Source organism: Pimephales promelas, chromosome 9, assembly GCF_988280905.1.
Source record: "Pimephales promelas chromosome 9, fPimPro1.hap1.1, whole genome shotgun sequence".
NCBI lineage: Eukaryota > Metazoa > Chordata > Actinopteri > Cypriniformes > Leuciscidae > Pimephales > Pimephales promelas.
The window spans coordinates 724,409-741,503 of NC_142777.1; the positions used below are offsets into that span (position 1 = coordinate 724,409).

At 37.7% G+C, this 17,095-nt stretch overlaps 1 protein-coding gene across 1 annotated transcript in view; it reads left to right on the plus strand.

Annotated features, from left to right (window-relative positions):
* mgat4b (alpha-1,3-mannosyl-glycoprotein 4-beta-N-acetylglucosaminyltransferase B) overlaps window positions 1-17,095 on the plus strand; it is a 115,562-nt gene that overhangs the window by 57,681 nt on the left and 40,786 nt on the right. The window contains exons 2-3 of the mRNA XM_039653736.2: window positions 14,424-14,603; window positions 16,620-16,763. Coding sequence (XP_039509670.1) covers window positions 14,424-14,603; window positions 16,620-16,763 — 324 coding nt within the window. The remainder of the gene's footprint in view (window positions 1-14,423; window positions 14,604-16,619; window positions 16,764-17,095) is intronic.

A 17,095-nucleotide genomic window follows, 5' to 3' on the forward strand; every position in this document is an offset into this window, starting at 1 on the left:
TTCAATTGCTTTATGTTTTTAATGGAAACTGATGGGCCTTATTGTGTATTATTGATCACTACTAGCATGTAAATATTTCCTCAGATCATGAGTTCTGCTTTTACAGTATCTCTCTCTCTCTCTCTTTTATTTCTGTTTTAAATCCAGATGTTGGCAAAGAATGTCCCTTTTGTTTCCAGAGAGAGACTGTTTTTCACACATTTTTGTATTGTTCAAGGCTTAAGCCTTTATTCGATGGTTTGCAGAATCTTTTTAATGTTTTTGATGAGAGTTTTTCTGTGCAGACTTTTATTTTGGCCTTTAAATATGTTCAAAAGCGAAGGAATGAGTGCCAGTTGTTGAATTTTATTTTGGGTAAAGCCAAAATGGACATCTATATTAGTAGAAGAGATAAAATTGAAAAACAAATTGATTATAATGTTGAAAGGGTGTTCACAGCTATATGATCAAATCAAGGCTTGTAATTGATTTTCGTTTTTACAAAGCTATGGATTAAGCCCTAAATGTGTTTGAAGGAATATGGTGTCACAGAGGAGCGTTGTGTTCTGTCATTGATAATGAACTGCATTTTGCACTTTTTTTATATATATATATATATAAAAAAAAAAAGTAATACCTTACATTTGTTTTATGTGAAGAATCATTTTTGATAAATAAAGATGATTGAAAAATCAAATCTCTCTCTCTCTCTCTCTGTCTCTGCTGCGGTACAGGGTGGTTTGGCTGATCTGAAGTCAGTATGTGTCCGCCGGAGGCGTTTGGCAGATCTGAGATTGAATGTTTGACTGATAGGCACTGAACTGTTTCCAGATGGCACTGCCAGCTTCTCTCGCCCTCCCCGGTTGAGCTTGTGGTCTCAGGGCTGATATACAGAGCACCGCTTCTCACACTGCCCTCGCTTCAGGACACACACTTTACATTAGAAGTGGCGAGCCAACACATTTCCACAAGTGTTTATGATGCAAAAGTAATCAAAAATGCAGAATTATTAACACAACAACACGACAGTTTTGCTTTTTCAAATGTCTCTCGTACTATGATGGTTTCATGCCATTATTTCAAACACACACACACACACTAACCCGACCCCTAAGCCTACCCAACACACACACACACACACTGGCCATTTTATTAGGTACAAAATGCCAGGATTATTTCAAACACACTAACCCGACCCCTAAATCTACACACACACACACTCACCGGTCGGACCGTCTTATTGCTTTAATTCTTCATGGCTGAGATTCAACAAGCCGCTGAAACGTTTTCTATTTCTGTCCTCTTTCGATCAGCATTGTTGTGGGGTTGTACTTTATTGTTCAGCCTGGAAATTGGTCTTTGGTCTTGCCATGCAGTCATAAAGCAATTAGCAACACACATCCACCCATACCTTATTGAAAAGAGTAAAAAAGTTTATAAATTGCTTTAATTGCTTTTAGTGTTCTGTAACGGCAGTAATTGAAAGGGTGTGTTGTGTGTGTCGTTACAAACAACACTTTCATACAGTATAATGGATCCACGGACTTCTGCTTGGATGTGACTTTACATGTTACTCTGCTAGTTATCTGAGTTGAAGCCGTGTGATTGGCTGTTCGCATTGGTGAAGTGGCTAACTCAGCATCTGTTGGTGTATCTCTCGGTCTGGGTTGATGACAGAGACCATAAACACACTCTCATCGACTGCATCTTTACATCCATTCACTGAGGATCCACTACACCACTGTGAGCTTTCCTATTGGACACTGAGAGCATCCAATAACACATGTGATCAGTCACAATCATAGACATCTGTGTTTGATTATATTCTGCTGAAACAAATCATCTAATGCATTTGTTTGTATGCAATAAAATCAATGAGCATCAATTAGCTTTGCAGAGCGTTGATAACACACACTTATAACTCCGCTAATGGACATAATGCCTGTGAAAGGAGATTTACTAATGCTCTCGGATTGAGTTATTGCCGTCATGTGTTAATAATCACTAATCTAATGAAGACGCACTCGCTTCTGCTCTGATAGGGACATAGACTGGGGTCACGAGTGCGTGTGTGTTTAGCTATACTTGTGAGGGTCAAATGACCCCACAATATAGTAAAACTGGAGATTTCCTACTTTGTGAAGAGTTTTTGCTGGTCCTCCTTTTGCTGGACTGGAAGAAATGTAGTTTTATTAACCCTCAGGTGCTCTTCGTTTCGGAGTCACACTTGTTATCTTCACGGTCAAAAGTGACCGGACACCTAAAAATGAAACTTTCTCCATCCCAGTAAAACCAATGCAATTTATTTTTGTTCTATAATATTTATTCTTTTTAATTTAGTATTTTGAGACAATTTAATTGAATTTATTAATATTTATGCAATATTTATGGTTTATTTTTGCCATGGAAAAATATATGTTTTTTCTATATAATATAATATAATATATATTATTTTTAATGCAGTATTTTAGTTTAATATAGAGTCTAGGCCTTCAGAAAAAAAATTTTTTTTGAAGAAAATTAGCACCATCTGGTTACAGTATAGAGAAAAAGCGTAGAATCATGGTGTGACCACTAGATGGCGTGTATAGCTCTCTATGGAGAGGCATGTGAATTCCCCAGATGTTTATGAACACATTTGTTGTTGTTGTTGTTGGTGGTGGATTTGAATATATAGTTGAAACAATCTCAAAAACTATTTCTTATTAAATAAATTGACAAACAAAAATTAAAAAAAAATTTTTTTTTCATTTTTTTACAATTTCCCATTCATTTCCTATGGGGGTAATTTTTGACCAAAGACCTCAAGTGTGACTATTTTTTTAAGACCACTTTGCATGCTCAGATCATGACCTCAATTTTTTTGTGTGTTCACATACATAATGCCATAAAAGTCACCAAGTTTTGTAACGTTCGGATGAAGCTGCGATTTTTAACATTTCAAAACAGAGGGTTAAGCAGGTTGAGCACCTGAGGGTTAAGCAGTCGCCAAATCTGTTGTCGTTTCTGACGGTGGTGACGAGGGTCGGTTACACCTTCACCAGTGTCTGATGTGTGGATCATATCCGGTCTGCAGTGTTTCTCCTTCATCCAGTGATGTAAGAGAATAAAAGCTCAGTCGTCCACTGTTTCATCGCAGTCTCACACACACACACACACACACACACACACACACACACACACACTGGTACAGTATAAATCCCTTGTATCAGCATCAGTCAGGAGTGATTTGCTCAGTTTGAGTGTTCAGAGCTGTAACGTGGGAGTATCTGACCTGACGTAACACATTATCAAACAGAGGATCGCTCTCACTCTTTACTAATCTGATTTCCTTCTCTCCGCTGAGTGTGTGTGTGTGTGTGTGCAGATGTGTTAACAGTCTCCATTACACCCATTATACAGTCCATCCCTGAGCCCTCGACCTCATGCTCCCCCAAAGCCGCTGTTAAACGGCTCTTCAACTAATGCTTTATTGTTTTATAATGTGTCCTGGGTGCACTGCACTTATAATGTTATTATGATTTTATCATCAAAAATGGTCATAATTTAGAAATAAAGTTATTTTTTCCCTTTTAGACTCTGATTTGAAGTCTCTGTTTTAAGGGGCGTCTGTGTGAGACATCAGTTACCAAATAGTCCACAGTGAATTAACGCTCAACTGAGACATTCACATTGTAGAAAATAAATAAGCACATTCCTAGCATTAGGATTATAGTATGATGACCTCAGTCTTATTCGATTTCTCAGTTCATGACCCCTTTAAGGATATAGAATATCATATCTGATCATTGTTTGTATGTTATGTCCAATAAACTGTAGTGATTACTGATATTATTATAAGATCTACAGTATGTTATAAATGCGTTGTCCGTTTCTACCTATTATATTTTGAGATGAACTTTAAAATGCCTTGAATTTAAAATGCTTCAGATTAAATTAATTTCACGGAATCTCTAAATGTATTTTTTGTATGTTATGGCTGATTGTTTATGCATCGACTGATGTTTATGATATAATATTTTGTTGATATTTGTTGACAAGGGAACTCAGCCATCAAATGATATACGGTAGAAAAGATGGAGAGATGTGCAGGAGTATCATATTTGATACATCAGGCTTTTATGGCTCATATATTCAGATATAGTGAGAATATCGAGAGAAAACGGCTCCGTTTTATTCAGAGGCAAAAATATGCTGCAGATATTTATATGAAATTCTGATGCTTGTATTGTAAATCAATGAGATCTTTATAACAGTATAGCAGAGACTTATTTCTACATATAATTTATAATTTAGACATATAATTTCTGCCAATAATATGAACATATAATGCAAAGCAATGCACTAATGATTCAGAGATCTACAAATAACCCTTCCTCAAACGCCTGAAGGTCATATTGATGCGGATAATCAAGTAAAGCGAAGCTGCTTCAGTCCAGCACGTGCTCATCTTCAAATATCAAACGTTATCCTTACTGTACGTTCACTTTGACGTTTGCTCAGTTACACTAAAAGACTTTTACTTGATTCATTTTCTGCAATTAATTTAGTTTAGTTTTTACTGGAGATTTGGAAGAAATGTTGTCAGTTGTTTGTACTTTTTCTGAAACACATAAATATTATTGGAGTGTACCGGACGTGTGTGTGTGTTGTCCTGATGAAACGGATGCTGGTGGAGGAGTGTGATGGATGTGTGGTGAATGTCATGGCTAATATCTGTGTAATGTTGACCGTAATCACCGTGTGTGTGGAGAACACCGTCACCGTTCGAGAGCTTCCCGGCACTGCAGCTTCCCTCCTGTGGTGAAGAGAGTGTGTGTGTGTGTGAGAGAGAGAGAGAGAGAGAGAGAGAGAGAGAGAGAGAGAGAGACAGTATCAGATTGCTGAAATCTGTTATTTATCTGTTTGTGTGTGTGTGTGTGTGTGTGTGTGTGTGTGTGTGAGGATGTGGTTGTGTGCACATGCAAGTGCTTTAAGCCCCTGAAGTGTATGTAAAAATGTAATTTTACACTTTAATAATATTCATGTCCAACTTCTAGCACTTCTTCATGACAACGTTTGGGAACAGGTGCTTCAGAATCACTGTGTGTGTGAGTGTGTGTGTGTGTGTGTGTGTGTGTGGCACTGGTTCTGATGCTGCTGGTGTTTATTGGGATGATGTTGTGTTGCTTCATTACACCCCAGAGTTTACTGTCTCATAATCAGCCTCGCGAGATCAAACAATGAACACGCCTCGTTAAAACTGTGTGTGTGTGTGTGTGTGTGTGTGTGTGTGTGTGTGTGTGAGAGAGAGAGAGTGTGTAAAGAGCAGTTGAGACTGGATTTGGGAGTGATTTTATTGCAGCTCTTTTAGTTTTTTACTAAGCTGGATTAGAGCTGATGGCTTTTATACTACTTAGCTCTCTCTCTCTCTCTCTCTCTCTGTGTGTGTGTGTGTGTGTAATGATGTGTAAGGCAGTGTTTGCTGCATTAGGAGGGTTATTCTCATTTGCAGGATGATAATGTGCAGATGATTGTTCTGCTGAGTGTGTGTGTGTGTGTTAGATCACTGTTTCTCACTCAAGGTTATTGGCCGTCTGAGTTTCTGCGTGTCTGATGGCGATTCACACTTTTGCACTTCCATTTTTCTATATTTCAGACCAAGTTCATAATGAATCATTTACTGATAAGTCTTAAGCTTGATCTGAAGCAGCTTCTGCATAAAACTGCAGCCAATCATGTGAAGGTTCGGCCAAACAAATGAAACAACAGGCCGGTGAACTGCATGTGATTCAGTGTGTGTGTGTGTGTGTGTGTGTCGCTGGATCACTGTCTCTCCTGTGTGGTGATGAAGTGCAAGTGTTCAGTCAGTTCCTCCGCCGAAGCCTCTGATGTTGACGGCTGGGGTCGTCACGCGTCCGTCATCGAGCGCTGTAATGCACCCTGACTGAACGAGCGAGTCATTAGCAGAGGTGCTGGGAGTGTGCAGTGATTCTGCTCAGATATATCGGATCATATTCAGCACAGAAACTCATGTAGATGTGCGTCTGTACTCTCTTACATCGCCGCATTTAACCCTCAGTGACCCTATAAGCAAATACAGCAGCAACACAAGCATGAGGAAAGCAGAGTTTATTCAGGCATATCATATCTCGCTCATAGGTTGGGTCAGAGCTCTCTCTCTCTCTCTCTTTCTCTCTCTCTCTCTCTCTCTGGCATGCATGATAAAGTCTAAGGTTGAATTTTAGCGATTCCTGTTTCAATTCTGCTTATCGGTTCCTGATTTTGATTCCAATAAGCAGTGTTGTAGTACTCGAGACTCGGACTCGTCTCGGACTCGGTCTCGAGACCATATTTTAATGGTCTTGGTCTTGTCATGGACTCGTGTGCATTTGGACTCGGAATTGACTCGTACTCGAACATTTTTTTTTTTAGGACTCGGAATTATTCCCGAGTCCACTCGAGTTCAATTCAAAATATTTTTCATGATTATTAATGCATGTTAATAAAATATTTCTTTAAATTGATTGACACGCCCAGTGATTGGTGATTTTCTAGTGCGCAACTGCGCATGACAAATTGTAATAAAATTACTTTTAACACCACCTACTATGTGGCCTTTTTACCCTAAACTGATCATATTTTTTAAACTCTAAGTAAATTCAGTAAAAAAAAAAGTATGTCTCTAAGTAAATACAAGTAAATTAGGTAATCAACCCTCACTGGTCTCGGTCTCGACTCGGACTCGACTCTCTCTGGTCTCGGTCTCGACTCGGACTCGACTCTCTCTGGTCTCGGTGTCGACTCGGACTCGACTCTCTCTGGTCTCGGTGTCGACTCGGACTCGAGTGAGGTGGTCTCGACTACAACACTGTCAATAAGGTAAAAAAAAACCATGTAATTGTATCTGAATATGAACACTTACACTAGGAGCGTTTGCCTGTGGATTATAAACACCACAGAAGAACAACTAGACTAACTCATATAAATATCAAGCATTATTAAAGACGAGTAAACACTCTGTAACTAAAAAAGGACAAATTATAAATGAACAAACACAACAAATAGACACAAATAAACAGTGATATGATTGAAATAAACAGTGTTTTAAGATTCTCATGTTGTTGTTGCTGCGGTTACCTTGCATTGTTGTTCTTAAACGTCATCAAGAGTACTTTTATAGGTGGATTGATGTAATGATCAAGTATTTCTCCGTTATCATTAACATAGTGTACATGTGTCATGAGGTGTTTTTGCAGTGAACCAAAGACAGTCTCAAAAACACGCTTTGGTGATTCTGACGTCACAAACCACCTTGTAACCAATCAGATCAACGTGTGATCGACAACCAGTGGATCTCTGAGTGGAGGCGGGGCTCATTTGCATATTCATAGAACCGAGAATACTAAATTAGTCAAGGGTGTCGAGTTACATTCAAGATATTTTAAGGTTTTTTTCAAAGAAAAACTTTAAATATATGATTTTGGTGATGAAAGATGAGCTTTAAGGGATAAAATAATTGACTACAGGAGGACTTTAATTAAATATATTTTATAACAGATAATGAGAATCATGTTGGAGAATAATGAATACATAAACATCTGTGTATATTGATTTGTCAAATGTAGTGCTGCAACTAATAATTATGTTGAAAACTGATTTCCTCGATTAATCGAGTGAGAAAGACGGACTATAGTGTATAAGCCACTGCAATAGTTCCTCTGTTCGCTTGCAGACGAACCGTTATGCAAAATTGAGTTTCTAGCATTCACAGATAAGGATATTACTGTACAGAGATTTGCATTATTGTGTATCAAACACATGGAAGACACATGTGTGTTTGTGTCAGGGCAAGTCTCTTCATCTATGGCTGGTGTGTTTCTCATGTTTTTCATGCTCTTTATGTGTCCTCGGCTATTTGCTTTGTGCATTTCATCCATAGAAATATCTTCAATAGAGTACAGTAGAGCGTCAGGCGAGGTTTGCTCTGAACATGCCCTGTGTAGGTGTTCAAGCTCTTCCTGTACACTCTACGTGTGTGTATCTCAAGCTCCTCACACACACACACACACACACACACACACACACACACACAGGTATTAGTTCCTCAAATCATCGACACTAGCGACGCACCGAAAGGACAATTCTGGGCCGAAACTGAAATTTCTGCATGCTCTTGGTTGAAAACCGAAACCAGTAGTGATATTTCTTATTTTAAATGAACTTATTTGTGTGTAATTGTATTAATATTAGACTTTGTAATGACATTCAATCTTTTTAATGATACTGAATTAAACAAAAAATACACGCCTCTATATATTATATATTAAGATCAACTTTGCTGTATTCTAGTATAGACATGTAAGAATTAGGCCCACATATAAAATAACACTAGTGTTCACTGTATAAATTAAATATAGATCAATCTTCGTTAAAGCTGTGTTTTGTTGTTTGATTGATATTAAAGCTTAACAGCAGGTGCTGTGTTTACAGGGCGCTGTCACTTTAAGAACAAACGCACGGATCCAATATGATGATATACTTCTAACTTCTTTCTTAATACGAGTTTATATATGGTAATGCATTTATAATGTAAAGTATTTCTGTGACGTTCATAACCCACTACAATAGTTCCTCTGTTCGCTTGCAGACGAACCGTTATGCAAAATTGAGTTTCTAGCATTCACAGATAAGGATATTACTGTACAAAGATTTGCGTTAGAGAAAGTGTGTATCAAACACATGGAACGACGTGTGTGTGTGTGTGTCTGACAGGGCAAGTCTCTTTATCTCTCACAGCAGATCTTTATGTGTCTTTCTCAACTCGTTACGTTATCCGTCTTCCTGAACTCAAAATAATCCTCATTAATCATAAATCCTGGACTGGGTTATTGCAACAATAGAATTTATTTATAATGTGGAATAACCATATTTTTTTAATGTTATATTTTAATGCATGTTGTAGAATTTTATTTATTATATTTTTACGAGCCAGTGGAAGGTAATTTGGTTCATATATGCTCTCTACATGTTCAAGATGTTCTACGTGTGTGTGTGTGTGTGTGCTGGATTTGAGGTGACCTGTTGTGCCTCTCTCTCTCTCTCTCTGCGTGACCTCTCCGCTGCACACTCTCTGTTTTCTCCATTTACTCCTTCGTTCTCTTCACAAGCCTGTTAAAGACGTTGGTCATCCACACACACACTCAGACTTTCCATCTTCTGTGTATAAAGATAGATCATTTATAGGAGTAGAGTGCCAATGCGAGAGGATTGGGTTTAATATGTCATTGTTCGCCTCACACTGAGGGAATCCTCCGGTTTCAGGATCTGTGTGGATTTAAACTGTTAGGGGTTAACAGTTAAAGACCCAGAACCAGACTAAGCTAAAATTATTACTAGACTAACTCTAACTCTAACTTAAATATTCTCACACTTTTAAATGGAAAAAAAAGCTTTATAAATATTACATTAATATATAGACTTCATCTTGAATATTTTGATTCATATTGTTAGGGGTTAACAGTTAAAGGTCCCAGAACCAGATATGAAGAATTAAGACCCGGAGTCAGAATTATAAAAATTAAAGAAAGTTTTACTGAACATAGTTTGCCATTTCATCAGCAGAAGTCAGCTTCAAGACTCCCTCAGGAGTTCGTAGGCCGAACAATCACAGTTATACCATTCCCAAGGTCTAAGCTACGTCATTGCTTACACGTTGAATGATTCTCGTTGGCTAAGATATAGATACACAGTAATTTTCCACACATATTCAGATAGACGAAACATATCTCCATCGATGAGGCACGTCATGACCTTCCAGGTCACAGATTTGGGTTGCTGGCGCCAGTGTGTCCAGAACAACAACTCATTCAATCTCCAATAATAACCTGCAACCAAGAAGACTAGCACTGAACTTTAGTCTAACTGGAGTAAAACAAAGAAATGGTGCCTTAAACTGTTGGCTTCAATGACCCCTTTATGTTTTAACACTCAAACATAAACCAAATCCCTATTTCCCTATTATTTTCACTGTTACTGCATTCACATAGGACACTAGGAAATAGGAGCTCCCATCAAGGCTGAAGAGAGTCTGAGCGGCTTATTATCAGTTAAGTGTACCAAAACATAATGGTAAAACATTCACTCGTTTGGGAGAAAAACAGATAACATTTGCTCCTCAGAAAGCAAATATAATAGAATGAATACATTTTAATACAACAATTAAAGTTCAATAAAGCAATGCTCAATATAGCTTGACCATCTGTACAGAGAAGTATCATATGTGTTGGACATATGTGTTCATGACGCCTTTATGATCCATAAACCTTCCTCCTGAGACCAGAGAAAGAGACAAATGGCCTTGTGCACCTAAAAGAAGCTGGTGACTTACATCAGCATGCATTTAAGAATATTATTTCACAAGCAAAAGCACAAAGAATACATATAAATATTATATAAATGATTAAGTAACAATGAATATACTTAATTATTGATTTTATAAAAGAAATACATAATCATTCAAAAGGATATTATGATATATATGCTGAAGACGCAAGGGATTTTGACCACCCCTTCAAGTCCATTATGAAAAAGCCCGACTGGGATCAGAACCACTCGACATGATGACAGAGAAGCGAGCGAGCCGACGAAACACACACAGATATACTCACAGCGAGAGAGGCAAGGGGATTCTGAGATATCACTCAGCATGACACTATCTAGACTGCATTCACACGCTCACACACACTCGCACACACACACACACACACACACACACTCACTCACCTACTCACTCACTCACTCACTCACTCACTCACTGACTCACTCACTGACTCACTCACTCACTCACTCACTCACTGACTCACTCACTCACTCACTCACTCACTGACTCACTCACTGACTCACTCACTCACTGACTCACTCACTCACTGACTCACTCACTCACTGACTCACTCACTCACTGACTCACTCACTCACTCACTGACTCACTCACACACACTCACTCACTCACTGACTCACTGACTCACTCACTGACTCACTCACTCACTCACTCACTCACTGACTCACTGACTCACTCACTGACTCACTCACTCACTGACTCACTCACTCACTGACTCACTCACTCACTGACTCACTCACTCACTCACTGACTCACTCACACACACTCACTCACTCACTCACTGACTCACTCACTCACTCACTGATTCACTCACACACACTCACTGACTCACTCACTCACTGACTCACTCACTCACTGACTCACTCACTCACTGACTCACTCACTCACTCACTCACTGACTCACTCACTCACTGACTCACTCACTGACTCACTCACTCACTCACTCACTGACTCACTCACTCACTCACTGACTCACTCACTCACTCACTCACTCACTCACTGACTCACTCACTCACTCACTCACTGACTCACTGACTCACTCACTGACTCACTCACTCACTGACTCACTCACTCACTGACTCACTCACTCACTGACTCACTCACTCACTGACTCACTCACTCACTCACTGACTCACTCACACACACTCACTCACTCACTGACTCACTCACTCACTCACTGACTCACTCACACACACTCACTGACTCACTCACTCACTGACTCACTCACTGACTCACTCACTCACTGACTCACTCACTCACTGACTCACTCACTCACTGACTCACTCACTCACTGACTCACTCACTGACTCACTCACTCACTCACTCACTCACTCACTCACTGACTCACTCACTCACTCACTCACTCACTCACTGACTCACTCACTCACTGACTCACTCACTCACTCACTCACTGACTCACTCACTCACTAACTCACTCACTGACTCACTCACTCACTCACTGACTCACTCACTCACTCACTCACTCACTCACTGACTCACTCACTCACTCACTGACTCACTCACTCACTCACTCACTGACTCACTCACTCACTGACTCACTCACTGACTCACTCACTCACTCACTGACTCACTCACTCACTCACTCACTCACTCACTGACTCACTCACTGACTCACTCACTCACTCACTGACTCACTCACTGACTCACTCACTCACTCACTCACTCACTCACTCACTGACTCACTCACTGACTCACTCACATAACGGCTATTGTATGGCTATATAATGGGGACATTCCAGACTTCAGTTGTTTTTATGTATAACTTATAAATGCATTAACCAGACCCCCCCCCCCCCCTTACCTTTCTTTACATCCTCGTAGTTGTCGTTGTTGTTGTCGTTGTTGGGATACTGTCATTAAAGCCACTGATCATGTTTTTCTGCAGTGAGTGTGAGCCTGTATTACTGCGTCTGTGATAATAGACACGCTGTCCGTGCTGTCGCAGGTGTGTGTGTGTGTGTGTGTGTCAGCAGTAATCGAGTGTAGGGATCACGCTGAAGAAGTCATCAGTCATCAGTAGATTATCTCACTCCACAGGGTATTATATGTTCCTCTCCACCTCCATCTGAAGGGGGGATTGGATTGCACTTGTGTGGAGTGGTGTAATTTCAGATTACACGAGGGCTTTGGACTGATGGCATTACGGTGTGTGTGTGTGTGTGTGTGTGTGTGTGTGTGTGTGTGTGTTGAGCGCTGAGAGTGGGCATCTCTCCCAGAAAAAGCTGCATGCTCTGGATTATCTCACAAAGCATAAATCCTTACGACTCTTTCTTTTCTCGTGAGAGAGCAAATAAAGAGAGAGTGGAGCTGAGTCTTGTAGAGCGGCAGGTGTTGTCTACTCTTAAAGCGGATGCGTGTCTTTTTGTGATGTTAAAATAGCCTCTTCTAATCCGGCTAAAGACAGCTGGAAGAGAGATGCTGATGTAAACACTGAGACTGTGTGGATCTCTGGAAGCGCTCGGGCCAGCCCAACACCGGCTCAACCAATAGCACGAGTTTAGGGCCGTGAATATTTGCTTGACTGGCCAATGAGAGGCTGTGGGGATAAAATAGTTTGTGATTTATTCATGTGTTCTCAGTGGTACACACTTCACCTTTAACTGTTCGATCTCTGAGAGATTTTGTGCTTTTCTAAATGTAAATTCAGTTATAATGTGTTAGTGCGACCAAATATGTATTTTTTTTAAATATTTTGATAAATTATTTATTCTAGCTATGTTCTGAATTATATTGATAAATGAACTATTTATGATTCAATGATTTATGATTTAAAATGTGTTAATAAATCAATAATTTATTTTAAATATTCTGGTTATTTATTTTACATATTTTAATAAATAAGCAATTTACATATTTTAAATTTGTCCATAAATTATTTTATTCAAAGTTTTTAAATATTCTGATAAATATATCTATTTTGTATTTTAAATATGTTGATAAATTATTTAATATGTATTTGACAAGTTCAAATAAATTATTTAATATTTATTTTAAATGTTCAAGGTAAGTTAATCTATCAATATATTTCAAATAAATATTAAATAAGTTATATGAACATTTCAAATAAATATTAAATAGTTTATCAACATATTTAAAATAAATGTCAAATAATCTATCGACATATTTAAAATAAATAATAAATATATTTATCCGATTATTTAGAATACAGTTATTTATTAACACATTTGAGATAAATAGTAAATATTTAATTTAGATCTATTTCAAATATGTTAATAAATAAATCTATTCTAAATATTTTGATAAATGATTTATTTATTTATTTTAAATATTTGTATAAATTATTTATTAAATCATTCTTAAAATATAATAATAACAATAAGTATTATAATCAGTAGTAGTATTTAACGGATTAGTTGTTTGTTTGTAGTATCTGTTGTTGTCATCATCGAGTGTCAGAATATGATTTTGTTAGCTCTGAGACGCTTGATCCTGCTAGTGTACACACACACTGCAGTTCTGCTCATCGCGGTGTCAGTCAAAACACTGAGTGAGACGAATCATCCGGTGCTCGTGACCTTTAAACTCGTGACCTTTTACTTTTGATTTCTTTGAGGGCATCTTTTGTGTGTAGTCTTGCACTGTGCACCGTCTGAGTCGAGGGTTGTGTCTCTGAGCGTGTGTTGACCTCTGGGGTCAGAGCATCGGTCATGACCCCAGATATGGAGGAAACAGCCTCACTAAAACACTCGTTTAATCGTCACGGATGACTGGCTGGCGACACGACACCAGTTCAGCTCTCTCCCCGTCGAATAAGAGAAAACGAGAGCAGCTTCAGCCCTTTAAAGGCCAGAGAACAAGAGACTGAAAATATCCCTCATTTCTCACTCTCGTCCTCCTCATTACCGTCTGAAAAACAGCCGCTGTAATCGTCGGCCTGCGAGAAACATGCTCATATTATCTTCTGTTGAATTCATCGGTGCATAATAAAGGTTCTTTTGACTGGATAATTGAATGCTGTCATAATAAATGATGGAGTGTGTAGAGAGAAGGCTAAACCTGCATTATTCATGTGGTGTGTTTGCAGGTAATGTGGTGGACATTTACCAGCGGGAATTCCTGGCTCTGAGAGACCGTCTTCACTCCGCCGAGCAGGAGAACCTCAAGCGCTCCAAAGAGCTGAACCTGGTGCTGGACGAGATCAAGCGTGCCATCGCAGAGAAGCAGGCGCTGCGGGACATCAACCGCACCTGGAGCAGCCTATCCGGTGAGAGGAGCCGGCACACACCCTCCACGGCACAAACTAAAATTATTTCATTGAAATGAACGTACTATATTTTAGTTCGATAACGTTTTTTTCATTTAATATTTTTTATTTTTAGGGGATTTTATGGTACTAACTTATTTCTAATCCATTAAATAACCGTGATTTTAACGGTAAAATACTGTAAAAATGCTACAGTCCAAAAACTGTTAATTGGTGAACAGAAAGTTTCCGTACTATACACGGTAAATAACTGTGATAGAATTTTACAGTAAAATACCGTTAAATTTACAGTTTTTGAAAGTGAAAAAGAACAACTCATTGTATAATTTACAGTGAAAAACCGTAAATTGACATTCCCACAATTCTCTGCGTGACGCTTCACATTTTATGTATTTTTGTTGAAATAACTATAGTTCCTCATAGTTTTATTGTTCCTCACGAGTTTAATATATTTTGATAAATTATTTATTATTTATTCTAGCTATGTTATCAAAAATAATGTATTTATTTATCTGAAATATGTTGATAAATGAACTATTTATAATTTATTTAAAATGTGTTAATAAATAAATAATAAATAAATTATTTATTTTACATATTCTGGTTATTTATTTTACATATTTTAAATTTGTTCATAAATTATTTTATTCAAAGTATTTAAATATTATGATAAATATATTTATTATTTATTTTAAATATGTTGATAAATTATTTACTATGTATTTGACAAGTTCATATACATTATTTAATATATATTTTAAATGTTCAAGGTAAATTAATCTATCAATATATTTAAAATAAATATTAAATAAGTTATATGAACATTTCAAATAAATATTAAATATTTTATCAACATATTTAAAATAAATTATATATATATATATATTATCTGATTATTTAGAATACTGCGTGACGCTTCACATTTGATGTATTTTTGTTGAAATAACTATGGTTCCTCATAGTTTTATTGTTGTTTTTTTTCTAATCAGTTATGTACATTAGGGTTATATGTTGTTAAATTAATGTTTATTGCATTTTTTTTTTAATTTCATGTGTGTTACCATGATGGCGTTTAATGTTTGTGTGAATGACATTGTGCAGCTTCTTTAAATAAGTATTGCTTTATACAAGTGTTCACTTGTGTTGAGCTGTGATTGCGCATGTAACTCATCACTGCTGTGATGATTGATGGTTGTCAGTATATTACAATGGTCTAAAACAGATATCAATACATCAATAAGTTGGTAAATCAACATTTTATCAGAGAATAAAATACGGTTTATTACTGTAAATTTTAAGTTAAGTCTGTAGAGCCATTAACGTTCCTACCGTATTTTTAACGGTAAAGTTCTGGCAACCACAGCTGCCGTTTTTTTACCGTAAAATGTACGGTTTATTTTTTACAGTGCAGTTTTTAAGCATAGACCTGAAAATTACATTGCCAATGTAAACTGTGGTAAATCTTGAACACAGACATGTTTGACTCGTCAGAGAGATTGATCTCTTTTCAAAGACGACACTTGGTAGATTATTGCTGAAGTGAACAAAGTTTTAAAAAATGAAAAGTTTGCAATAACACTAATGTAAATGTTTATATGAAATGTATATTTTCAAAATCGTTTTACTTTTTACTCTAAAACTGCAAGAAAATGAAAGCCATGAATGTAAGCAAGTTGTGTTCCACATGTGAGGCTGATAAGTAAAGCTCAGCAAGTGTTTATATTGAAATATCAGTTATTCTTGCGTTCAGTTGAGATTTTTACTCGCTAATAAAGTCTAAAGTATCATTCAGTCAACAGAAGGACTGTAGTAGATTGTGTGCAACAGGTGTTTCAGCAAAGGTTTGATCACTTGAGGAATGTGTGTATAAGACATGAGCGGTACAGTAGGCTTTATAGGGTTAACGTGTGTTACTCCAGCAGCCGCAAGGACTGTCGATCCAGGATCATGTGTCAATAGTTGAAACATCGACTGCGACAGACACTCATCTATGTGTGATTGCGCTTTCTCTTTCAGATGAGACCAAGCTGAAGCTGTGGAACGTGACCAGCAGTAAGAATGTTCTTCAGCTGCCCAGCATCTTCCACCATCTGCCTCACCTGCTGGCCAAGGAGAGCAGCCTCCAGCCGGCCGTGCACGTCGGACAGGGGCGCACCGGAGGTCAGTGTGGCACAGTCCACATAAACGACAAATAACCCAGCATTTGGGTTAAAACTGTATATATATATATAACCCAGCATTTGGGTTAAAACAATTATTTTACAAAAATAACAAAGCATTTGGGTAAAAAAAAAAAGAAGTAAAAAAATAAAAAATAAAAATGACAGTCAGTGTGCCACTACATTCATTTAACCCTCAGGTGCTCTTCGGTCATTTCTGACCGTAAAATTTTTGTTTTGAAATGTTAAAAATCGCAGCTTCATCTGAATGTTACGAAACTTGGTGACTTTTATGGCATTGGGTATGTGAACACAAAAAACAATTGAGGTCAT